Source organism: Nuphar pumila, chromosome 10 (genome assembly GCF_984573655.1).
Source record: "Nuphar pumila chromosome 10, dmNupPumi1.hap1.1, whole genome shotgun sequence".
NCBI lineage: Eukaryota > Viridiplantae > Streptophyta > Magnoliopsida > Nymphaeales > Nymphaeaceae > Nuphar > Nuphar pumila.
Window position 1 is genome coordinate 106,717,028 of NC_143258.1, and position 27,897 is coordinate 106,744,924.

General features: G+C 36.6%; 2 protein-coding genes across 2 annotated transcripts in view; both read right to left on the reverse strand.

Moving 5' to 3' along the window:
• The window catches only part of LOC149827803 (CRM-domain containing factor CFM3, chloroplastic/mitochondrial-like), a 29,656-nt gene extending 14,565 nt beyond the window's left edge, over positions 1 to 15,091 (reverse strand). The window contains exon 1 of the mRNA XM_090019644.1: positions 14,007 to 15,091. Coding sequence (XP_089875770.1) covers positions 14,007 to 14,900 — 894 coding nt within the window. The 5' untranslated portion in view covers positions 14,901 to 15,091. The remainder of the gene's footprint in view (positions 1 to 14,006) is intronic.
• Positions 15,092 to 20,225: 5,134 nt separating this feature from the next.
• Positions 20,226 to 27,643, reverse strand: LOC149827804 (serine/arginine-rich splicing factor RSZ21-like). Its single transcript, XM_090019645.1, has 6 exons — positions 27,529 to 27,643; positions 26,623 to 26,721; positions 24,882 to 24,970; positions 22,526 to 22,748; positions 21,485 to 21,613; positions 20,226 to 21,357 (listed from the first exon to the last, which is right to left on the reverse strand). Exons 2-6 carry the CDS (start codon positions 26,709 to 26,711, stop codon positions 21,333 to 21,335), a joined length of 555 nt encoding a protein of 184 aa, XP_089875771.1. The 5' UTR covers positions 26,712 to 26,721; positions 27,529 to 27,643; the 3' UTR covers positions 20,226 to 21,332.
• Positions 27,644 to 27,897: the final 254 nt, after the last annotated feature.

The window sequence follows — 27,897 nt, forward strand, 5'->3', positions numbered from 1 at the left end:
GTGTATTGTTAGCTCATTAATGACACTTTGGTTATACTCTTCATCTAGTCGCCGATACACTTGTTTTAAGTGTCATTATATATGGACAAGAGATGTTTATTCACACATTCGTGTGTGTTTTTAGTTCATTAGTGACATTGTGATTATACTCTTGATTTAGTTGTTAAATTGTAATTCATATATATATATATATATATATATATATATATATATATATATATATATATATATATATATATATATATATAAAACTTTTGTAATACCCACTAGGGGTAAAATAGTATTTTCACTGTTTCATGCATATTCATTTAGAATATGCTTTTTTCTTTTTCTTTTTTCTTTTTTTTCCTTTTTCCATCATTGAGGAGCCCACCATATAGACGTTAGGCCCCTCCAATGGTCATAAATATGACCGTTGGAGGGGCTCCAACATCTATATAAGAGTCCATCCTTGGGTCTTCTCTTGTGTATAAATAAAGGGTCTTCCCCCTTATAATGCTCAAGCTTTGTATTGCTCTCTCACTCATTAATAAAGATTCTTCTCGTGCCTTTGTGCATTTATTCTCCTTTGTGAGTGTTTTTCTTATACCTTTATGCAGATATCTTTCATTAAGAATATAGTGAGTTAATCAAGTTGTCTTTGAACTTGATCCTCTCGAAGATATTTTCACATGATATCGGTCTCTAGAAAAAAGAAAGCATGTCATAGTAATCGTGGTTGCTACCTCGGGAAGCATGTTGGCTCTTCTTTCTTTTGTTGGATTACCTTGCCTTTCTAAAGCTTTTCCATGGCAGAAAAGGACTCGCATTTCTCTCTTAGATTCAAGCTCAATGGCTCCAGCTATCATGTTTGGGCCGAAAACATGGAAGCACATATAAAGGGAAAAGGGCTTTAGGGCTATATCAAAGGTACGATTTCGAAACTCGAATAAAAAATTACTATAGTTGAAAAAATAAAAATAAAGGTTCTTGAAGGAGAAGAAAGGACGAAAGCCTTTGAATAACACAATAAAAAACATGAAGAATGGGAAATGAAGAATTATAAGATTCTCTATTGGATTTTCTCTATGGCTGAAACAAGGATTAATGCCAATATTTTGAAATTAAAAAAAGTATCTCAAGGTTGAGAATATCTTGAGAGGATGTATAACTCGAGAGATTTGTCCCACAAATATTACCTTAAAAAAAGGGCATTAATTATTTAACAAGAAGAAATGACTATTAGAGAATATTTTACCGAATTATAATCCATTTGGAATGAACTTGTTATTCTTGAACCAAAATGGAGTGGAGAAGCTATTGAACTACGACATAAACAATTAGAGGAAGATCACTTCTTTAATTTTTTGAATGAGCTTAGACCCAAATTTGAGCAAACAAGATCCTCTCTTTTATCTTCTTTTATTTCTCTACCACTAGAAGATGTTCTTACTAAGCTAAGTGGAGAAGAAACTCGATTGAGAATGAACAAATCCATTCAAAGTGTTCTTGCTACGCCTCCAACTAAGGATGAGAATGAAGGAGCCTACGTCATTTTTAGACCAAAAAATAATTTGAAAACTTACAAACCTCCTCACTTCAACAAATTTCAAAATCAAAATCAAGGAGTAAGAAAAGAGGGTGATCAAAATAGAAAATGAAAACAAGGAAGAGAATATGAAAAAATTATTTGTCATTTTTGCAAAGAACTGGGACATATTAAACCGGTTTGTCCAAAGTAGAAAAAGGTGGCCATGACGACCACATTTCAACCACACAAAGAGGAAGGACCATCTACTTCCAACATTGGAGCATTGTCTTTAAGTCAAGTTATGGAGGCTCTTCAACCTCTCTTTAAAGGATTTATTTCCAGTGCCGTCATGTCAACATTTTTCCCTACCTGTAAGACTTCTTGGCTTTTAGATTCGGGTGCCTCTTTCCATATGACTCCAAATATATTTGCACTTTCCGAATACATAAAAAATATATCACATTCTTTTGTTTCAACCGCAGATAGCACTTCTCTTGAAATTAAAGGAATTGAAAATTTTGAAAAACAAGGTTTTTTTATTCTAAAAATTAGATTTATACCAAAATTTAATTTAAATTTGTTTTCGATCTCTCAACTCTCGGACCATGGTTGCGATATCAAGTTCTCATCAAATAAATGTTGGATACAAGATCGCCGGTCTGAGAAGTTGATTGGAGAAGGTTCTAAAAAAAGAGATCTATACTACATGAAATTTCTACAAGTTTCAAAACACTCTTTTTGTAATATTGCCCAACATAATGATATAAATATTTGGCATAAAAGACTTGGGCATCTTAATGTTATCAAGCTTTCTTATTTATATTTTGTTAAAGATCTTTGTAAAAGTGATTTCACTTGTAATGATTGTATTCTTGGAAAAATGAGAAGCTTGCCTTTTGAATAAAGATCTATGTTTACAACCAAACCATTTGAACTTGTGCATTCGGATGTATGGGGACCGGCACCCGTTATATCTAAAGGAGGATTCGCATATTATATCATTTTTGTTGATGATTACTCAAGATATTGTTGGATATATTTCCTTAAGCATAAACACGAAGTATTTGCATCCTTCAAGATCTATCATATGATGATTAAAAATCAATTTAATGGTAATTTAAAAATTCTTAGAACCAACTCCGAAAGTTAATATCTTTCAAATGAATTTAAAAACTATCTTGAGAATAATGGAATTGTTCATCAAAAATCTTGTCCCAAAACACCCCAACAAAATGGTTTAGCTGAAAGGAAACATAGACACATAATTGAAACTACTAGAACCTTACTTATTTCTCAAAATATTCCTAAAAGATTTTGGGTTGAGGCGTCTTTTACATTTGGTTATCTTCTAAATCGTCTTCCTTCAAAAAAAATAAATAAGATCACACCTTTTGAAATTCTATATAAAAAAAAACTTGATTACACTAGATTAAGAGTTTTGGGATGCAAATGTTTTGTTCTTATCAATAAGAATGATAAACTTTCACCAAAAGCTATTCCTTGTGCATTTATTGGATATTCCAAAACACAAAAAGGTTTTAGATGCTATGATATTAAAAATAATAAATTGTATGTTTCTAGAAATGTAACTTTTTTGGAATATCTTAGTGGTTTTGAGGATAAAGAACCTCATGAAGATAACATGGATTGCTCTTTTTTGTTTGAATTATTATATGAAAATGATGATATTTCTCGTGATGATGATGCTCTTAGTGATAATGAAAATATAGAAGAGAGTAACAATTCTCATTATTAATCTCTTGATCAATCTACAGAGGTGGGAACATCTATTGAACCTATTACCTATACACATAGGGATAGAAAAACTTTTAAAAGTGCAATTGAAAAATACAGTGAAACTAGTGAGCTTACCTCTACAAATCATCTAAATCCTCGTAGGATCGAAAGAACAAGAAAAAATCCTTTTAGATTTATATCGTATGAATCTTTTTCTCCTAAACATAGAACATGCCTAACTTTGAAGAAGCCAAGAAAATCGTAGAATGAAGAAAAGCAATAGATAATGAACTTAGAGCTCTTAGAAAGGCTAACACTTGAGAATTTCAAGATCTCTCTAGTGGAAAGAAGACAATAGGATGTAGGTGGGTTAACAAGGTCAGGACCAAAAGTGATGGGTCTCTTGAAAGGTATAAAGTTCGTTTAGTTGCCAAAAAGTATAGTCAAGAATATGAAATAGACTACGATAAAACTTTTGCTCATTTTACGCGTATGGTTACTGTTAGGTGTCTTATTACTATTGCCTTAATTAAAAATTTTAACATATATCAATGGATGTTAAAAATGCCTTTTTAAATGAAGACTAAAATGAAGAAGTCTATATGGATGCTCCTCCAGGTATGGATGTTCCTAAAGGCAAAGTTCTTCGTTTACGGAAAGCTCATTATGGCTTAAAACAAGCTCTCAAGCCTTGGTATGATCGTTTAATAACTTAATGATAGAAAATGATTTTACTTCATGTTATACTGACATTGCCTTATTTGTTAAAAAATTCAATGCAGGAATTGTGATTTTATTATTATATGTTGATGATATGCTAATTACAGATGATGATGCCAAAGGGATTAAGAGTATCAAGTCTATATTAACAGAAAATTTTGAAGACTTAGGATTTCTGACATATTTTTTGGGCATAGAAGTTGCTTACTCTTACAGGGGTTATTTCTTGTCTCAAACTAAACTTGTATTTGAGATTATTGACAAGTCAGAAATTACAGACAATAAAATTTGTGAAACACCTGAAGTGGTAGAAACAAAGTTAAAAATTGATGATGAAGTTCTTTTAGAAGATTCAACTCTATACAGGCAACTAGTTAGATCCATGATGTATCTTAGCATCACTAGACCTAACATTTCTCATGTTGTACATATTGTAAGTCAATTCTAGCATACCCCTACATCAGTTCATATGATTGTAATTCTCCAAATTATCAGATATATCAAAGGATCCATAATTAAAGGAGTATTTCTATCTTCATCTTCTGAATTAAATCTGATTGCTTACACTGACTCTGATTGGAGAAGTGATCCAAATAACCATCACTCTATCACTGGTTTTTGTATGTTCTTAGGTAAATCATTAATTTCTTGGAGATGCAAAAAGCAAAAAAAAAGTGTCCTTGTCATCTACTGAGGCCGAATACTGAGTCATGGCAACTACAACCATGAAGATTGTTTGGATTCATCAATTGTTGGAAGACATAGGAGTTCATATTCAAGGACCTACGAAGTTGTGTTGTGATAATAAGAGTGCAATACATATTGCCAAGAATCATATTTTTCATGAGCGCACGAAGCATATCGAGATGGACTGCCACTATGTTAGAGAAGAATATCTGAAGAAAGTCATTGATCTACCTTATGTAACATTAGAATATTAATTGGCTGATTTTTTTAGTAAGGCACTCTGCTCACCTAGATTCAATTTTCTTCTTGGCAAACTTTCGGTCCTTACACCGTAAGTTTGAAGAGAGATGTTAAATTATAATTCATATATATATATATATATAACTTTTGTAATACCCACTAAGGGTAAAATAGTCTTTTCACTGTTTCATGCATATTCATTTAGAATATGCTTTATTCTTTTTTTTTCTTTTTCCATCATTGAGGGGCCCACCATATAGACATTGGGCCCCTCCAACGGTCATAAATATGACCGTTGAAGGGGCTCCAACATCTATATGGGAGCCCCTCCTTGGGTCCTCTCTTGTTTATAAATAAAGGGTCTTCCTCCTTGTAATGCTCAAGCTTTGTATTGCTCTCTTACTCATTAATAAAGATTTTTCTCATGCCTTTGTGCATTTATTCTCCTTTGTGAGTATTTTTCTTGTGTTTTTGTGTACATATCTTTTATTAAGAATATAGCGAGTTAATCAAGATGTCTTTGAACTTGATCCTCTTGAAGATATTTTCACACTAGTCGCCAATACATTTGTTTTAAATGGCATTATATGTAGACAAGAGATGTTTATTCATACCTTCGTGTATGCTTTTAACTCATTAGTGGCACTGTGATTATGCTCTTATTCTAGTCGTTGATACACCTGATTTTTTAGGTTTGGAGGTCTAATGAGGTGATTGCTTGTGGTGGTCAAACTAGTGTTAAGATTTATTAATATCATTCATTGTGTTATATGAGTTTTTTTAAAAATCTCTTCATAATTTTTTAATCTCATTTGCTCTTGCACGAGAAATGGTTGTTGAAATATTTTCATGCATTTTGTATTGAATATGCTTTAGTTACATGAGTTATCCATGATTGATTGTCGTGCATAATTTGTATAAGTTTAATTAATGTTTTTCTAAAGCATTTCATTAGTGAAATCTCTTATGTGTTGTGTATGCCTATAGTACCTATTGTGTGCATTTGATTGCTCTTGAGATTGTTCTCACTATGTATTACCTTTTGGTAAACTAGTGTTTGCGCACTCCTATTGTATTTATGTTAATCCTCATTGGGATCCCTTTATTTTCACATGTTTCTAAGCATGTACTCTCGAAAGTTTGCTTATTGTTATCTCTTAAAATTTGGTCCATAAGTGATGCTTTTTTGTTTTGTTTTGTTGTTATACTACTTATAAAATGAACATGATCTATATGTATTTGGCTTTTCTTAAATCTTTATTTAGTGATTCAAATTATTTCTTATCTTTCGTTGTGTAAAAATAATTTGTTATTGAGTTATTTCTTCATAGTATTAATAATATTGAAAATCCATACTTGTTATGCATTAATGTGTCTTTTATAAATAGATATATGTGTGTATGATTTTCATGAGTGATTAAGGTGATAAATGACTGTCATGTTTGAAATTCATGATTTTTTCAAAATTAATTCTTACTTTAAATGATTTTGAAAAATAATAAATTAACTTATTAAATATTTTCTATATATATTGTATGTTTGAGTGCTTGGTCATCCTCTCTTCATAATATATATATATATATATATATATATATATATATATATATATATATATATATATATATTTCTTGTTAGATTGATCTTGTTTTGCTCTCTTTATAGGTTCTCAAAATATTGGCCGTATTGATGATTCTAAAGACATTTCAAGCAGATCAAGGAAGATCTAAAAGCCCCTTTAAAATTTTGTATTATAAAGAACATGTTAATATCTTGTGTAATGGGATTTCTTTTGTAATCACAAACTTATAGTGTCACTATAAGTTTGAGGGGGGGAGTGTTTGTTAAAATACATGTAATCCATATATATATTTATATATATATATATATTTATATATATATATATATATTGTCTAATATACCCAATAGGGGTATTTTAGTCATTTCGCAAGTACCCCTATTTATTTTCTTCTTTTTTATTTATTTTTTTACCAACATAAGGGGTCCCACCATGGAGTCGATGGGACCCCCAATGGTCACATTTGTGACCGTTGGGGGCTCCCAACGACTCCATGGGGAGCCCCCTATGTGGCTCTTCTTTTAAGGCCATAAGGCCACCCCTCACTCTCCTTTTTTGTGTATATATAGGGGTGAACCCCTCTTATATTCTTTACTCTTGAGAGCTCTCTCTATTTTCAATAAGAAACATTTATATTTTTATGTTGTGTTGTCCCTTTGTGGATTTGGGTGTCATCCCTTTTGTTTGTCCATTGGTGGACATTGTAAGTGTTTATCGCACTCTTTGTTTTTCCGCATATCTCATTACATGGTATCAAAGCCTTGTGTATGCTCTTGATTCTTAATATAGTTAGTTGAGTAGTTATATATTGTTTTTCTTTTTGTATCTCTTTGTTTGTCTTCTTGTGAGAGATTAAATGGAAGGAGAACAAAAGATTGATCTCTCCTTAAAGCTTAATGGCTCCATGTGGGCCGCTGCCATGGAGAACAACCTCAAAGGTAAAAAGCTCTGGGGATACGTTATGGGGCACCATTCCGGAACCACAACTCCAACTCACCAAGATGGATGGTGATCAAGAAAAAGCTCTTGAAGGAAATGCCCAGATGAAGGCCATTAAAGATCACCAATCTAAAGTGGAAGATTGGGAAAGTAAGCATGCGAAGATTCTTGCTTGGTTCATGAACAATGTTGAGCTCAAAATTTGCGCCAACATTGCTAAATTTCGGATGGCTAATGAAGCATGGTTCTTTATGAAAGTTATGTTTACTCAAAAAGACCTTGCTCGTCAATTCTTCCTCCAAGAAAAAATCTGAACTATCAAGCAAGGAGAAATGAGTGTAAGGATTACTTTAGCACTCTTGGACCCTTATGGGATGAGCTATCTTTACTAGAACCAAAGTGGGTTTTTAGTGTGGATGTGGAACTAAGAAGTGAACAAATGGAAAAAGAACACTTTTTCCAATTTCTACATGGGCTTAGGCTCGAATATGAACAAGTTAAATCTTCCCTTCTTCATTGATCTAAGCCTCTTCCCTTGGAAGATGCCATAGCCAAAATATGCCAAGAAGAAACTCGTCTTGGCATGATTAAAGGAGGAGATGACGTTTTGGCCGTATCTAAACCCGGCAACCATGTAAAAGCCTATAAGCCTTCACACTTTGGGAGGCAAAATAATTATAATGGCAACTATAGAAAAGTCATTTACCATCATTGCCAAGAACCGGGTCATATAAGACCTAATTGCCCTAAGTTGAATGAAGCACCTAAGAATAAGGTTGCCTCCGTTGAAGAAGTTACTCAAAAGAAGGAGGAAACTATCAAAGGGAAGGAGTCTTTTTCTCTTTCTCAACTATCGAAAGCACTACAAACTCTACTCAAGATACCATCTACCTCGGGTGCCGCCATAGCTTTTTCCTCTCCTCCAGGTATGCCTTCTTGGATCCTTGATTCTGGAGCTTTCTTTCATATGACCCCTCTTGAAAATGAGCTTTCCGATTTGTGTAATAACTCTAAAAACTCGTATGTTTCAACTGTTGATGGTACATCTTTACAAGTAAAAAGTTTTGGAACTTTAATTTTTTTCAAAAATTTCTTTGTGCCAAACGTGAGAGTGATACCTCAACTTAATTTAAATCTCCTCTTTGTTGCTCAAATATGTGATCATGGATATGAAATCTCCTTCTCAACTAAGGATTGCTCTATACAGGATCTCCGGTCTGGGAAGCAGATTGGGCAAGGCCATAGGAGGGGATATCTCTATTACATGAGCAACTTGAAACTTCCCATTAACTCTTTTTGTAACCATGTGCAAGATAAAAATATTGAAATTTGGCATCAAAGACTTGGACTTCCAAGTTTCTCAAAAATGTACTCCTTTCCATTTGGAAAGAAATTTTGTAATGAGAAACATTTTGTTTGCAAGAATTGTATTTTTGGCAAAATGAAATCCACTCATTTTCCAAATCGAACTTTTGTTTCCAAAAGACCTTTTGAGTTAGTCCATTCGGACGTTTGGGGTCCTTCTCCGGTCATGTCTAAAGGAGGATACTTCTATTACGTTACTTTCATTGATGACTACACTAGGTATGTATGGATCTATTTTCTCAATTTAAAATCCGAAGTCTTTGACTTCTTCAAGAAATTTCACATGATAGTCAAAAAATATTTTTCAAGTAATATCTCTACTCTTAGATCCGATTTGGGTGGAGAATATCTATCAAATGAATTTCAAAATTATTTAGAAATAAATGAAATTTGTCATCAAAGATTGTGTCCTAGGACTCCTCAACAAAATGGTTTAGCCGAAAGAAAGCATAGACACATCATGAAAACCACTAGGACACTCGTTATTTCCAAGGAAATTCCAAAGAGTTTTTGGGCCGAAGCCGCATTAACCTCAACTTACTTGATAAATAGAATGATATCTTCATCCTTACAAAATACATCTCCATATGAAAAACTATTTGAAAGAACACCCGATTTCAATAGATTAAGAATTTTTGGGTGTAAATGTTTTGTCCTTACGCATAAAAGAGATAAATTATCTCCTAAAGCTATTGAATGTGTTTTCTTAAGATATGGAGAAAATCAAAAGGGTTTTAGATGTTTTGACCTTAAAAATAACAAACTCTATGTATCTAAAGATGTAACTTTTTTGGAAAATGAAAATAGTTTTGTGAAAACTAAAGACATTGACGAAAGCGAATATGCTTTCTTATTTGATCTTCTCTCTGAAGAAGATGAGACTCCTCAAGAAGAGAAAATCTCTAATGAGTCGTTGAATGACCTAGAGGATATTCCTCTTAAACAATGTTGAAAATGAAAGTGATAGACCAATCCAAACCTATGTTAGGCGTGGTCAACAAGCTCAAATGAGCGCCTTAGAAAAATACTCTCAAGGTTCCAACATAGAAGAAATCTCTTTAAGGAGATCTGGCTGAATCTCCAATCCTCCTAATAGGTTTGTTTCCTATGAGTCTCTAACTCCAAGGTATAAAGCATGCCTAATTGCGTTACACTCTTTTCATGAACCTTCACATTATAATGAAGTCAAAAACATTCCCCAATGGGTTGAAGCCATGAACTTGGAGCTTAGTGCCCTTGAAAAGGCAAAAACTTGAAAAATAACTTCACTATCCACTGGAAAGAGATCGATTGGATATAGATGGGTCTTCAAAATTAAAACTAAAAGTGATGGTTTATTAGAACGCTATAAAGCCTGATTAGTAACAAAAGGATACGCTCAAGAATACGGTATAGACTATGAAGAAACTTTCGCACCCGTAGCTAGGATGACTAGTGTTAGGACTCTTATCGCCGTTGCGTCAGTTAAAAAATGGCTTATCTATCAACTAGATGTTAAGAATGCATTCCTAAATGGTGAATTAAATGAAGAGGTTTACATGGATCCTCCACCAGGAGTATGTATTGGTAAAAATAAAATTCTCAAACTTAAAAAGACATTATATGGTTTGAAACAAGCCCCAAAGGCTTGGCATGATAGATTTAGTAATGTAATGACAAGTTTGAATTTGCATTCATGCTATACTGACACTGCTTTGTTTGTGAAAAGTGCAAGGTCTTCAGTAGTTATTCTACTACTTTATGTTGATGATATGATCATCATTGGAAGTGATGAGCAAGGAATTAATGATATTAAGAAAGCTTTAAAAGAAAATTTTGACATGTCTGACCTTGGTTTCTTAAGATATTTTTTAGAAATTGAAGTAGCGTACTCTCCTCGAGAGTACATTCTCTCTTAGATGAAACATGTCGCTGACATTTGTTCCAAGTCTGGTATCTCCGATGATAAGAAGACAGAAACCCCTGAAGTCATCAATGCAAAGTTAAGGTTGGAAGATGAAACACCTCTCGAGGATCCTACTCCCTACCGTCAACTTGTTGGGTCTCTAACCTACTTATCCATCACTCGGCCAGACATAGCTCATGTCGTCCACTCTGTCAGTCAGTTTCAACATGCACCTACAACCGTGCACATGAGTGCAGTCTTAAGGATCGTCAGATACATCAAAAACACCATAACTAAGGGAGTTTTTTTTCCTCCTCTTCATCACTTGATTTAATTGCTTATACTGATGCCGATTGGGGAGGAAATCCCAATGACAGAGTCTCAACTACGGGTTTTTGTATTTTCTTAGGTGACTATGATTTCTTGGAGATGCAAGAAGCAGTACAAAGTATCTTTGTCCTCAACAAAAGCGGAATATCGTGCTATGGCCACTACAACCATGGAGTTTGTATGGCTAAGAAGTCTCCTCAGTGATATGGGCATTGTCATCACTACTCCTCCGAAGATGTGTTGTGACAACAAAAGCGCAATTTATATTGCAAGCAATCACACCTTCCATGAGTGTACTAAGCACATCGAGATGGATTGTCATTACGTACGTGATGAATACCTAAGAGGAACCATAGCACTACCTTACGTCACATCCGAGTACCAGTTGGCGGACTTCTTCACTAAAGCCCTTGCCGCTCCTCGTTTTTTGTTTCTCCTTAACAAGCTTTCGGTTATATCCCCGTAAGGCTTGAGGGAGGGTGTTAAAATACATGTAATCCATATATATATATATATATATATATATATTGTCTAATATACTCAATAGGGGTATTTTAGTCATTTCGCAAGTACCCCTATTTATTTTCTTCTTTTTTTATTTTTATTTTACCCACATAAGGGGCCCCACCATGGAGTCGATGGGGCCCCCAACGGTCACATTTGTGACCGTTGGGGGCTCCCAACGACTCCATGGGGAGCCCCCTATGTGGCTCTTCTTTTAAGGCCATAAGGCCACCCCTCACTCTCCTTTTTTGTGTATATATAGGGGTGAACCCCTCTTATATTCTTTACTCTTGAGAGCTCTCTCTATTTTCAATAAGAAACATTTATATTTTTATGTTGTGTTGTCCCTTTGTGGATTTGGGTGTCATCCCTTTTGTTTGTCCATTGGTGGACATTGTAAGTGTTTATCGCACTCTTTGTTTTTCCGCATATCTCATTACAGTGTTAAGATGGAAGGCCTTTTCCTTGTATAAGTATACACATATACGTCTGTATATATATTTATTAGTATAATATATATATATATATATATATTATCTTAGTCGACCTAGGTTGACTAGGATTTGGTCAACCTAAGTTGACTGAGTTCTAGCCGTTAGAGGCTAGTCCAACGGCTAGAAGGCTCTCCCTCTCCTCTTTAATTTGGCTCTCTTCTCCCTTCTTTGTCCCTATATATATGGGTGGGTGGGTGGGTGACTTTGTAAGTGAGAGAGTGATGGATAGTATTAGGTATTTTTTGTGTTTTGAGAGTTATATAGTGAGGACTTTATGTAATTTCTTTTTGTATTTTATTTGTATTCTTTATTAATTAAGATATTTTTTCACATTCAATGTGCTTCACCTTTGTTGTTATGGTCTTGTCCAAATGCATTATGTTTCAACTCTTGAAACTCATTTTTGGAGTGCATTGGGATCCTTGCTGTTTCATGACACAGCTAATATATGTTGACAACTTAAAAGTGATCTGATACAAGTCAATTCAGCAAGTATATGCACTTTGGATGTGATTATAAAACAAACAGTAATTGAAGGAAAAATGAAAGGAATTAAAATAGCAGTTAAGGAAAATACAAACAAGTGGCAGCAATTGAGGAAAAAAGGAGATATAAAATCTCTTCTCTAAGAAAAGGAATGTTTATCAAGCCAACAGGATTGGCACTCATTAAGGACAGTTGGTGCATATTCCAGTTCTCTACAACGGCAAGTGTTCCCTTCTTTAACTTGTAAAATCATTCAGCATAGCAATACTGGAAGAAGAAACAGATGATGGGTTTTTCCTTTAATTCTTCTTGTTCATTTGGATTATTATGCTTTCTTCTATGAGGGTCAGTGTATACTTTCTTGATGGCCCAGCTACAGAGGAATGTACATGCTTTTAAGGTGCATACGATATTTCTACACACATCCAGTTCATCATTTCAGAAAGGATCTTTCTGTACAACATCAAATGGACGTTGAAAATAAATTATCACTGAAATAGCCAAGGATGTAATACTTCTAAGTGTTGCCCTTGCTGGATAATGTCTCACCATCTCTAATCTTGAAAAAAAATTCATTAGGCTCTTAAACAAAAAGTCGGTAGAAGATTATATAAATATTCCTTTTTTATACAAGCCGTAATTTCATCTCAAAAATACATATGGAAGAAATTATTTTTCTCCAAAATCTTACCATAAGCACTTAGTTGCACAATATGCACAGGCTTCAAGATGTTCACACCAAACACCCTCCAGAAAATGAGACCCAGAAGTCAGAATCAAAGGTTTTCAGAACTCAATATAACTACAGTAGAACAACATACTAAAGTTTTGTAGTCCATGTCCAATATATGTTGTCTCTCTAACTTTCGAGCCTAACCCACTTGCCAGGACCTGCAACTGCTGGGCCAACAAGCCTTATGCTTTATGCTATCTTTCATTTCTAGAATTTCTGAGTTAGGAAAACCTAAGTTGCTTGTCCCTGACATATGTACCAACGATCTCAGTATTACTATAATGTCAGCGTGCTAAACTTTGAAATCAGGCAGTAGTTCATTACAACATGACTACCTCACGTATCCACAGAAAAACTAACAATTTAACATGCAGTAAAGAGTGGAAATTTGTATTGCAATAAAATATAGGAGAAAAATGAAACTGATTCGAGGAAATAGGAAACACTTGACCAGTGGAACAATCTTTCTTAAGAACACTAAATGCTTTCCAATCTATAAAACCATTTTTTGGATAATGCAAACTTGCCAATCTAGCATCAATAAGAAACCTACTACTTAATTGCCACCACCACCATCATCATCAAGCCTTATCTGATCTACATGGGATAGGATCTAACAGTCTCATTTCCCCTTCCCCATTCATTCATAATTCACGCTCCCATTGAATGGAAGAACATCAATTAACTGCAGCTAGTTGAAGTATCAAATATATAAGCATTCCTAGGCATCACAAATTCTAATGGATGAAGTGGGAGAGCAAATAAATGGATACATGACAAACCACCAGGAAAACACTCACCTCCAAGATTTCATGCATCCTCTTCATGTTAAGTGCAGGTGCTCCCTCACATTTGATCCTGACCACCTCCGATTTCTTCCATTTCTCATGAATTGCTTCCACAATCTCCCGGGTAACCCCCGCCCCGCCAATCTTCGTCTTCCCCTTCGTCCGAATAGCCAAATGCCTCAGCCTCCGAAACTCGGATTCGGGAAGCGTCAACTCCGCGAATGACGTTCTGCTCCTTCTCTTCCTAGCCAAGCTCCTTTCTTCCAATTCCTCTTGGGACCGCTTCTCCCACGGAAACCGCGCATCCCCATCGTCGTCCCCGAAGCCTTGGGCGGCCAACGGAGATTCCGCAGAGAACCCACCTCTCGAATTCGGCAGAACGCCCGGTTCAACATAGAAAATGTCTTCGACCAAGCCCTTCTCTGGGCGTCTCTCCTCGCACGGCACGAGCTTCGAGCGGGCCGGCTGATCAATATAGCCGAATTTCTTCAACTTCTCCACAATTCTATCCATGGTGCTGCCCCTCTCGCCTTCCAAATCGTACCCCAAATCCCCACCACCATCCTCCTCTTCACTGGAGACCTCACCATCTCCGTAGTCCGATACAGGTTGCGGCTTCTTTGGAAGATTGGCTTGATTGGTATCTCCCCATTTCTCAAGCCACCCATTTTTGGTGCCGAATTTTCTCACTCTAGAATGGTTTTGAAGCGTTCGGGGTCTCGAAGAATACAACACATCGTTTTTCCTAGATGGGTTTTCCTTAGTGGACTCTGAATCGACGGAATTGTAGGAAATGCGACACAAAGAAGAGGAGAAATGGAGTTCTCTTCGAGGTGAGTGCGTTAGTCCATACCTGAAGAGCAATGGGGTTGTTGGGGAGAGAGGCCGAGTGGATGAAAACGCCATCGGTGGACTACAAACACGAAAGCGAGCAAGAAATTCGTGGAAACAGAGATAAGAATCGACGCTAAAGAATCAGAATTTCGAATACAGGAGAGAAGGGAGAAACTATCTAAAGTGCTGCTGCAAGAGCAAAGATAGAGATATCATCTGTACGGTACAGCACTTCTGTCCGTTTTAGTTGGATACGTTGATCTAGGAACAGCATGACCCAGCCGTATCTGACCGGTTATTTGCATCCTTCGACAGAGTATCTACGTGTTTGGGTTTTATCTAAATCATCTCTATCTTAAAGACCATGTCACATGGACACGCCATTTTGGTGGCGTGTCTTCCATGACACCAGTGAAGACGTTTGGACACGTAGACACTGACACCGACACCGACACCGAGACACATACTACCAATATTTTAATATTTTTTATGGTTTTAAGTATTATTTTAATAAAAATCATCTTTTAATATTAAAATATCAAAAAAATAGTTATTATGAATTAAAATTTAAAAATCAAGATTGATTATAATTTGGTGCATAACTATGTCACAAGGATACACCATTCTGGTTCTATATTCTTGATGTGAACACGCTGGAATGAAGATTGATTCGTGCGGCCATGATTTTAATGTTTTTAATTAATTTAAAAAAAATAGTAGTAAATTTTAATTTCAAATATTAAAATATCAAAAAATAGTTTCTTAATGATTAAAATTTTTAAAAATTCCATGTCCCTGGGTCCTATTTTTCAAAAAACTTTTGAGCTTGCAAGTCGAACATGCTTGCATGTCCTTGTATCCTTGTGTCTTTGTGACACGCCACAAGTGCATAGTACTAGGGCTGGGAGCCGCTCGTGATTCAGCTGATGTTTGTCTCTTAAAGAGCTCATTTAAAATCATAAAATAGGCTTAAGCTTATTAGGTAATAAAAAATATATTTTACATGTATTTTTTTATAATCCTATTTCTTTCAGCTCCAAAACAATATATTTTTTCTATAGACAAGCCAGCTCAAACTCAGCTCATTTAACTTGGACCGATTATGAGCTCAAACTCTGCTTGGTTTGCCACAAGATTGAGCCAAGCTTAACCGCTTCAAGCTTGTCTTGCTCAGCTTGTTTACCAGCCATACATGGTACTATGGCTTTTGCAATATGCTTAAATTGAAGGTTAATATCTTGGCTTGACCATAACATAGACTGTGCAACTTATTGTGACAAAGCTTATTATTGCTAATTAAAAAAAAAATCATGAAGGATAGGTAAACAACCTCAAGATTAAAGACCTAGAACTTGCCATACTTACGATTGCTTTCCCAAAAGTGTAAACCCATGGTGCACCCCTTGCCCCCAGGTAGTTGCAGGGCTTTGGGTGAGCAAGGGATAAGCAAGGGCTTAGTCCTCCACTTTTATCTCTTACTCATTTTTTTTTTAAAGGCAAACTGGGGTTATGCATACCCCTACCAGTTATACAACTGTACAATTGGGTTTTGAACCTGCGTTCCCTTTGACACTTATGAAAATGGAGTCCTAACCACCAATCTAGTGGGCAAGGCCCCTTTCATTGCACCAAGCCTCTTGGGGCAATTAAACAAAGAGCTTATTAACATGCTTTTTATCATTAAAATTGTAGAAATTTATACATTTACATGGTACGTGGACATTTATTTCACTGCACCAAACCTCTTGGGGCAATTAAACAAAGAGCTTATACACATGCTTTATTTGAGAAGGCAGACACACACGTATATAGTGGTCTTCTATTGAGTCAACTGTCATGACTTAAACATGTTGGTTCAAAGTCAGACAACCATTCAAGGTGGGATCATATTTGGTGTTAGATCTGCAACCTTCTGCCATCGCATGGTCTTATATTCATCAAGTCCTCAATAAGAAAGCGTTATTCAATACACATAAATTAAAACAAGCATGCAAAAGTTTAACCCAATACATATACATGTTAAATTCAAACAACATGTTTAAAGATAGATACGATGCAATACTTACACAAATTTCAATCATTCACATTAGCATATTTCTTTTAATCAGAAGCAGTTATACATTCATAAACATTTAACATGAATAAACAATTGATAATGCATGCACTTATTATTGCTGAATTTAAAATTGTATGCACGAGTGGCTTTAATATCATTAACTAGATTTTATTTTTAAATTATGCATGCCATGCCTAACTAAATGCACAATCAATTTAAGTTTCAGTTCTTAGCTTTGTAGATACTAACACAAACAGTAACCTGAATTAGGGTCGTAGCGCAGGCAGTATTTTCATACAATTGTGACTTTAGCTTGACCGAACACCATATCACCAATGTCGAGTGAAGGACGACTAAAGCAAGAGAAGCTCTTAACACCATCATCCCGATGCATCAAACTTCACTCATGAGATTCTGTCATTCACACTGCAGTCTAATGTATAGCATTCTCCTATGTTCGTAGCTGGAGAAGAACAAGCTTTCGTGCTCAGATATGATATCCACGAAGTCAGAAATACTGTTTACCCTCTTCTTGTAAGCATCAGTATTTAGTATTATATGTTTAACTCTTTTTAATTCATTAATTTCATACAACACACAATTTGAATAAATTTACAAGATTCAGGCCTCTTCAGGGCCCATGAATGTACATTGAAATTTTCAAACCTGGGCATTGGACATTCCTGGGAATTTGCTGGAGAGAGAGAGAGAGAGAGGTGGTTCAGTCTAAGACCCTAGACTGGCCAAGACTTAACTCAACTAGGCTGATCTTTCTTGACTTTGACTAAGTGGGTCTATTAGGATCAAATGGATCTTGGTACTAACAACTCGCTGTATCAGTGGCAACTGTGATCGTGCTTTCTGTTTAGGTGTTGGATGACCTTCAGAAAATACAATGTGATTCCACTTTGGCCTACAAAGGGAAGGTAAATATGGATCCTGCTCCATGAACATAGATGGGACCAACAACGTGGCTTGCCTCAAACCCAGTGGCGGAGCCAGGGGTGGGCATGGGTGGGCGGTCGCCCACCCCAAAATTAGAAACCTAAAAAAAAAAATCGAATAAGTGTGAGGTATAATATCTGTAATAGTTTTTTGCACATTGTCCAATAATTTTGTTAATTTACCTTATATTTTACATACATTAGCATAAAAGAGTCGTTGATGGGCCCTGAAGAGTCCAATAAATGAATTGATTTCGGACCTAAATTCACACGGGTCTGGACTGTAGTCCGACCTGTATGAAGCCTTAGACTCTCTCTTTCGCTCTCTCTATATGTCTGATCTCTCCCTCTGCCACCAAGGCCGAAATAGAACAAGAGAAGACGACCATCTCTCTCTCTGAAACCAATGGCCTGCACCATCAATTTTCGGCGTCTAGATGAAGGGCTGGGAGACCAGAACAGCAACAAGTGGAAGAGATCGGCTGCCAACGACGGTGGTCAGCCCCTCGCCATGGAGATCGATGACCACCTATCTTCGAAGAGGGCAGCCCTCCCTTCCGCCGAGGACCCGGACAGACCCACCTTCGGCAAGCCCACCTACGATGGAGTCATCACCCGGAATTTCTGGCATTGTCCCTGAGACCCGAAGTCTACCCACCCAATGAAAAACTTCTGGCTCCGCCACTGCTCAAACCCATCAACACTGACACATCAAAGGCCACAGTCATCACTCCTTTCCCACATATGCTTGTCGCCAAGGACTTGGCGGTTGATCTTACCAACTTCTACCATCAATACAAGCAATCCATTCAAATGGAGTTGGATCAAACCAATCCGAACCAAAGATTTCACAACGACGGGTCAAGAACTTGTAACCTACTAGCAATTGGTCTTGTCCGGGTTTTACAACTACGGGAAGATTATCTAAACAGAAAAAATCGGAACCCGTGTAGATAATTAAATGCCTTGCACTCACAATATAGTTATTTTACTTACAGGAGAGTTGCTTTTTGAAAGGCAAGCTGGGGTTAGGCAGACCCCACCAGTTATTATTCAACATACCTGTTATTATTCAACATACCACTGGCGTTTGAACCTGCAACCGCCCACCACAAAGAGACTGCATTGACAGCTCTTACCAACCACGCGGAGCCCTATTGTTTTTTGTTTAAAGGCAAGTTGGGGTTAGAAAGACCCCTACCAGATATCTCTTAAGCCCCATGTGGCAGAGTGATTAGATCCTGGGCCTTCAGCTTGGCACAGGACCCCACTTACCTCATGGGATAATACCTCAGAGCCACGTTGTTGCTGTTTTTTTTTTTTTGAAAGGCAAGTTGAGGTTAGGCAGACCCCTACCAGGTATCTCTTAAGCCTCATGTGGCAGAGGGATTCGAACCTGAGCCTTAAGCTTGGCAGAGGACCCCCCTTACCACATGGAAAAACACCTCGGAGCCCCGTTGTTATTTAGCACAACAGCTACACTTGGGTGGATGCATGGCATAACTACTAATAAGCAAAATTAAAAGCAAAAATGTCCGTATGAAGAACAGACGTGGTTGGAATTGTGACCATCTTTTAGTTGAATAGCGGTCGACACAAATTCATGCACTTTATAAATGACAACCATTCAATCCTAGCAAATATGGTCTTTCCATCTTTTAAGCCTACTAAAACCGTACGAATCAGCACAATAAACCAACTATGGTCATGATGTTTGTAGACACCAACAAAATACAAAACCTACTAAATGAAACATGATTGTAGATTTTCATAAATTTCTGTTTTTTTGAAATTCTAGCCGAGCTGTGTAATTCATATGCTTGTTTTTACATGAATCAGTTTTTGGAACATTTGATTCCGATGCATAGATAGTTGGAAGCTCCAATTACCATTTTTTTCATCCAAAATGCATGAAAAATCAAACCAGGCAGATCAGGTGTAACTTTTGAGCGTGCTGCTGCACCTGACTGCCCTCCATCTCTGGGTATAGCCTATCAGCTATGGAGCCCAAGAAAAGATGGAGGACAGATGAGGTGCAGCGGCGGCACACTAAAGCATTCAATGTAATAGCACACGCAACCAGCACAAGGGTTCTGATGAGGCTTTTTAACGTCATTAAGTTCAAGATCAGAAAGATGCAAGTTCAGTAATTCAGAAACATACACAAGATGGGCATCCTAGGTTGGTGACCTATTTTTTTTTAAGACAGGCAAGCTAGGGCATCGTACAATTGGGGTTTGAACCTGCAACGTCCCAACACAAGGCGAGTCCGGTGTCCGGTGACGTGCGCTCACTACCATACAAGTGGGCACTCCAACAACTGCTCCTACGTTCTATTCTCCACAACTTGTCACAGAGAAAAACAAAGCATCATATATGTTCGAGCAATCTCGCTACCGAATAAAATCTTAAGTAGATTAGTTAATGTCATAAACTGTTAGTTTACAAAAGTTTAACAAATGCTCCCCTTTTTTGAAAGTTTCACAAATAACCCTTGTGGTACCCCAACTTCTGAATCTCCACTGCCTATTTCCCATTTTTACTTTGGGAACACAATCAGACAATGCAGTCGATGTAACAACTATTTGTCCATTCCAAATGAGAGGAGAGTGATCCCAAACTGTGTACCCATATTTTGTTTGTCATTTACTTATCCTTTAATCCAATTTTAAGTATCCTATGATAACCCCTAAGCTAAACAGCTTCCAAAATTTAATAAAAAGTAATCAAGTAAACCTGAGAGTTGGTCGATGAAGCCAAACATGTTTCTTCTGTCGAGGTATTGCCGAAAATGGTCGACCAAGCAGCCCAAGTCCAGAGCATACCATGATGTAAATGGAGATACACTACAACAGGATCCCACAACGGTTGCAGATGGTCATTTGTAGATGGAGATCCACCATGACAGGTACATAAACGATGGGGAGGCAGATGACCGGGTAGCCATGATGCAAATCGACAATCACTACGACAGGAACACACAACGAAGGCAGATGCTCGAGTAGAAATGACATAAATGCAGATCGAAGAGAAGCATGGGGCAGAAAACCCGTGTAGAAGAAACAAGAAGTTCCAACGATGCCGATTTTAAGCAGAACCACACCTCAAAACAACAGAAAATTGGTCTAAGTAAAGGTATTATAAAAGCCTAGCCCCAAATGACTATATTACCAACGATTACTACCAAAAGCTATTATAAGGAAAGTCATTATAAGCAATGTAAAATTAAAAGAGAAAAGACGCAATCAAGTAGGAACATGACCTATTCAAATGCCAGGCAACCGAGGAGAGATCCCCCCCATCACCAGTAAGGAGTATGAAAGCATCACTAGCAGCAAAGCAGTTTGCAGAGGCCGGTGATTCATCACACACGCATAATCCAGGTGAAAACTCCTATCGTCCAATCCAGCAAACAAGAAAAGCACGGTTACTCTCCAAAAGCTTCAGCCTATCAGAATATTTATAGAAACAAGCCTAACTCCACTCTGTTGCATCTCATCATCTTCAGCTCCTGCTCCGGCGCCGCTCCCTGAAACAGTACAGCATTGTCAGCAGCAACAGCAGATTAAACTAATAAACTGAAATTTGTTTTCCTTTCCATTTCTTCAACAGCCAAAAAACATAAAACCACAGCTTTCCTAAAACCAAAACAGTACCCATTCCCATTGGCATAAGGTGAGTCATGACGACTTCGGTGGTGAGCTGGCGACTTGGTGTAGCTACGTCCATGAGAAGGTGAGATGCTGCGACGGCGAGGTGATCGTCTCCCATGTGGGCTGGGACTTCTGCCATAAATTTTTTCAGGTTACATACTCTTTAACTTCTGAATTCCACCTTATGATTAAGAATTTCGAGAGAGAGAGAGAGAGAGAGAGATTATGTAGGACATAAATCAGTATGATTTATGTCCCAGAAGATATCGATAAAATACTTTTCTGCAAGCCGTGATGATAAACCAGCCAATGTTGATCCTGAATTTGTGACGAGGCTAACAAAGTACACAGCGAGAGCTTTAAGCTGAACACAGTAATTACTCCATACATATAGATCCAGTACCAAAAGTAGGAACAGTAATGTAAAAAAGAAAACAAGAATTTCCTCATTTGGATATGCAGCCAAACTAGCACAACCAATGGAGAACAGAATCACATACATCAAGCTTCAACATGCTACAGAAGATGAAACAACAATTTGTTTACACAAGTACAAATAACTCTTAAAAGTTAAAAGCAATAACGGGAACAGCATCCAAGATTTAGAACAAGCAGCAAATAACAAACTGTTAAGAATGTTCTTTCAAAAAAGACATACTGTTAAGAATGTCCTTTCAAAAAAGACATACTGTTAAGAATGTGATTGCCAAAATAAAAATTAAAAAGAAAATGAGACAAGGGACAAAGCATCAAGATTGAACTTGCCCCATCATTTTTTTCCAGAGGATGCAGACACTGAGATCACCAGGCTTTAAACCTCAAACAATTGGCAATTACTTTTTTATGGTAAACCAACCAATGGAAATAAAAAATTCTCAACTCATTACAGTTTTGCAGTTCCTTCAATTAATAAAATATATGGCCAATTTGCACATGAAGCAAAAGATGTAACCCAAATGTTTCCACATTATGCAAACAACCTGCAGGAAATATATAAAGACAAAAGAGTGTAGTATGAAATTAACCAGGAACAAAATAGCACACCTGCGACCATAACTCGGGCTACGGCGATATCGAGGGCTATGGCTACGACGGCGCCCACTTCCCTGTCCACCAGGACCAATACGTAATCGACATTCTCGGGCAAAATGTCCAGGCTCCCCACATTCATAGCACTTCAAGTCATCACCACCACGACCTCGACTACCACGGCCGCCACCACCGCCCTTCGAATTATGGGAGAGCTCAACACGCCATCCATTCTTTCCTGTTATGCACCAAGTGTATCACATAACACTGTAAGTTCCATAACTCCAAACGTGAAAACTACATCCAATCAAGTCATCCGAGATTATTCAAAACTGAAGCAAAGTAGAAAACACCATGCCACTAAAAGAAGAAGACAAAATCACAAATAATCTCCTAGTGAAATTATGGATATAAGATTAATTATCCAACCGTAATCATCTCATACACACAAATTGATAAGTTTAGCACAATATCAAGATGTCATAAACAGGCCTTGGTAGAAGTGATTCTAGAAATAGAGCATTCAGTTTGTTAAAAGCCATCAATCACACACAAGACCTAACCATCTCCCAGTTAACAGATGAATAACTTTTTAATGCACTAATGAACTTCAAATAAAGCTCCTGTGCCACAAGTATACAGAATGAATACAATATCATTGTTTTTTTTTCTTTTTCGTTATTTATTTTCCTTGTACAACCCTGACAAAAGCATTGTTCTCAAAACATTAGCAAGTAGATTTTTTGAGAACCTTAGTTGTCAAAGACGGGGCGCCTAGGCGCAGCCCCACCGCCGCCTGGGTGACCAGGTTTGGGCAGTGGGGCCCTATATTACGGCCTAGGCCGCATAGGCTGTTTTTAGAGCCTAGGCTTTTTTTGTGAAGATTTTTTTTAAGACATATCATTTGTTTTCTTCTTCGATGAGGAGAAGAAGAAGAAGAAAGAGGAGGAGAAGACATGTTATATGTCTATTGCTTGTATTATGTTTATTGTTAAGAAGAAGAAGAAGACATTATTTGTCTATCGCTTATATTATGTCTATTGTTGAGAAAAAGAAAAGGACGCATTAATTGCCTATTGCTTGTATTATGTTTATTGTTGTTAATTTTTTTTTTGTATACATGATTTTATTTTTTGTGGATTGTTCATTCACATTATTAGTTGTATGGTTTGTTTATTCAATTATAATTTATTATTAATTTGTATGAGCAGGTTAAGGTTATGTAATATAATTGCTTTACAGTGTTTAGACATATTATTTGTCTATTGCTTATTGTTGATTGATTTTATTTTATATACATAATTCATATTATGTTTTTATGTTTTTTAAAAAAAATTATTTGGGGTGCTGCCTAGGCCTTTTTAGGGACTCACCACCTAGGCTCTATTAAAACAATTATGTGCTATGAATGGCATCGAACATTCAATAATCAAGATAATATACTATGAATGGAATGCATATCTCACAAGAAAAATGCAAACTACGAAACAATATGCATATTAAATAATGAATCTAAGCTAACAAGTCACAAGATTCATAATGTGTTTATATAAACAAAAAAATATCATAAAGTATTTTTTCAATACTTAAAAACTTTATATAACCAATTTTTTCAAAATTCAAACAAAAATGAATTAGATAATGTCTATCATGAGTATCATCATCACCATCATCATTGTATTTTTTTTTTGAAAAAAAAAACTCCCTAAATCATTCTTAATCTCTTTAGGGATGAATATGAACTAGCCCCAAGGAGCCTTATATGTTTTCAAAAAAAATTTGAAATGAGTGCATTTAAACTACATTTATAGTGTATCTTAGATGTGCCCCATATCAGAGTGTATCGTAAGATACAAGAGCGTATCGTAAGATACAGAGGTGTATCATAAGATACACACCCGCATCAAGATATGTGTGTCTCATATCGAAAAACCCCATAGATACAATGTGTATCATAGTGTATTGTACAATACACTACGATACTTACAACATTGATCTAGAGAGTGGATAGATTACTCCCCACACTAATCACTTGCTTCTTTCCTTGATAAAATTTACTTCTTTTCGGTCAACAGCTCATGATTTCTTGTCAATTTTTTCTAACAAAGCTTTTTCTTCCTTTCTATAATACAAGTAGATTAAAAAAACATCTAGAAAAATAGATACAATTTTCATGAGACTGAAAAAAGAGTTAATTTTCTTGAGCTTTGCTCCCTTTTCCAACAACTATTTCAATAACAAAAGAGTTAGCATCTACAGACTGCTTTCATAATAAATTGATGCACCAACTAGCACTTAACACCAATTTCAGGAAATTAATAACCAACAAGCCAATTAATAAAGGAACAAGTATGGTATATTTTCAACATACCATCCAATCCACGAACTGCATCTAAAGCATCCCTACGATCATCAAACTCAACAAATGCATATCCAGGAGGCCTCCGTGCAACCCAAACACTGCAATGAAGAAAGAAAGCTGGTATCAGCACATGAATCACAAAGAATGAAAAGATCAATTACTATAGAGAATGCCATGATAAATGAGGGAAACCAGTAAAAAATTTGTTGCAAGTTGTCACAAAGGGAGCACTTCCGTAATACAAAGGCCCCCGCACCTAATACAGATTTCAAGATTAAACAAATGCCCTATATAAATCAATCTTCACGATAAACCAAGCACAGTTTGCTTAAACCCCAAGGGAAAAAAGGCAGAGTTCTTCTATAGCTTCCATAAGAACATAAAAATGCAAAGAAAAATCTACTTATTGAGGTCAACACAGTGCCCCCCCTTTACTCCAACCACAACCTCCCCCTTACCTAACTACAGCCTACAGGACAAATGTGTTTGATCCGTAAGAAGTTGGCTACAATTAGATGCCATCCACGGTGAATGCTGTTTAGAGAGTGTGTCATGGGGATAAGAGCCAGATGCATTATCGCATGCTGACAGGACTCTGACACGTACAAACATTATTTTATTACTTTAAATAATTTTAATATCTATAGTAACATTTCAATAAAAATGCGTTATCAGTTATCACACATTAATATATCAAAAAGTCGTTTTATAGATTGAAAAGTGAAACAAAACTGTCCTTGTGTCCTATTTTTCAAAAAAAAAAAAAATCAAATGTGCCCATATCTATGTCACATAGGTGCGGGTGCGGGTGCGGGTGCGGTGCGGATGCGGATGCGGATGCGGATGCGGATGCGGATGCGGATGCGGATGCGGATGCGGATGCGGATGCGGATGCGGTGATGCGGTGATGCGGTGATGCGGTGATGCAGCACTTTAAAAAACTTGGGTGCTGACAGGACTCTGACACGTACAAACATTATTTTATTACTTTAAATAATTTTAATGTCTATAGTAACATTTCAATAAAAATGCATTAGCACACATTAATATATCAAAAAGTTGTTTTATAGATTGAAAAGTGAAGCAAAACTGTCCTTGTGTCTTATTTTTCAAAAAAAAAAAAATCAAATGTGCCCATATCTATGTCACATAGGTGCAGATGCGGATGCGGGTACAGGTGCGGATGCGATGATGCAGCACTTTAAAAAAACTTGACAGTTTTAAGTTAACACTACTTGTATTTGTGTGCATTTATGTATTTATATATATAATATAGATAAAAATAAACTTGATTAGGGTTAACTGAATCTACTTTTGGATAGAAATGGACCTTAGTGTGGTTGACTTCACCTAACACAAAGGAAACTGTGTCCAAGACGCGGGTGCAGTGCCCTGTTAGAAGAGCCCGTGTGACATAGGCCCATATCTATGTGACATAGAGCAGAGGTGAAAAAGAAAGTGAAATCAGAACCCGATGACTGACAGTAAACAAATGCTGACAATAAAAATTGATTCAAGAGCACAAAACAGAGAAAGAGAGTCAAAAGTTCCCTGATCAAGGGAACCAAATAGAACTGTTCCATAGTTGGACCAAGCAGTGGGTTGGCCTGATGAGCTTCCCCACCTGTTGCCCACCGCTAACAAGAAACAAACTGATGTGGTACAAAAAACTTTAAACCACAAAAAAAATAAGAGAAAAACAAAAAAAAAGGAATACTACACATCAGAGCAATAACAAAATGTTCCTTACCTTCGTAACACACCGTATACTCGAAATTCATCTTCCAATTCACGTTCTGTAACTCGTGGATCCAAGTTTCCCACATAAACACGTGACATTGTGACAAACCTGATTAAAACAGCTCCAATATTCAGCTTAGCATACCAGAGGCTTTACAAAACTTCAAACAATATAATGAGAAACTGCCTCCCGAGATATTTCTGAGATCGACATTGGTCACCATGATTGCATACAAACATTAAAGTCCTTAAATTCATGAGAAAATTTGTCCAGAAAAACAGTGCCACATCTTTTTTTCCAGTTTCATGATTCATTAAAACCTTATGAGAAAAACCATCAATAAAATATCCATTAAACTCCATGACCCATGTCTCCATTTCCGTGACTCTGACCTCCACTGAATGGGCACGAGGCTGCCCCACATCTCCTTTCCTTTGCTTTCTTGCATCAATATTTGAGGTAACGATACACGCAGGCCCGACTAATTTAATGATCTACCAACTAGAGTTTCCTCAATAACCCCTAGTGCAAAAAGAGAATTAGATGAAAACGCAACCCCCGTAACATGAAACCCCATCAATCCCTTTCTCAGTAAAGAAATTTGATAAGAAAACGCAACCCCCGTGACACAGAAACCCCATCGAGATCGAAGTACCATTTTTTTCGGAATACTACACTAAGAATGTCCTCGATTCTCGATCGTTAAACCCCAAACCAAAATCCTAGCGAAGAATCCACACAAAACCATCGCGGGAAACTCCAAATCATGGAGCATAACGAGCGAAAAAAAAAAAGAAATCAAGAATCTGGCTAAAACCCACCGTAGGAAGTCGATGATAGAGAAAATCTACAAGAAGTAACGATAAAAAAATATTAAAAAGAAAAAAAATTAAATCGAAGAAACGAGATGCTTACCGTGAGAAAAACGGAGAAAGAAGACTTCAGAAAACCCTAACAGCTCTCCCCTTCCTGTGAGAAGGAGGAGGACGCGCTCGGAAACCCTAGCGATAGAAACGCATCGCACACCGATTTAAACCTTCCGACTAAGGAGGAAAAACTTTCCGAATACTTATCATGACCCGTAAAGTACTTGGAAAAGAAGCCTCGGATGATATTCAGCCACGTTGAGCACTACGAATGGGTTCTTGCTTAAAAATATTTAATGCAATTTGACGTTAACAGACTACTGTAGATATGTAGATATAGATATTCAGTGCGTTTTCATATCATAAAATATTACTGTATGTTGTCTCTCTTTTTTGTTGGAAGGAACAAGGGCTTGGG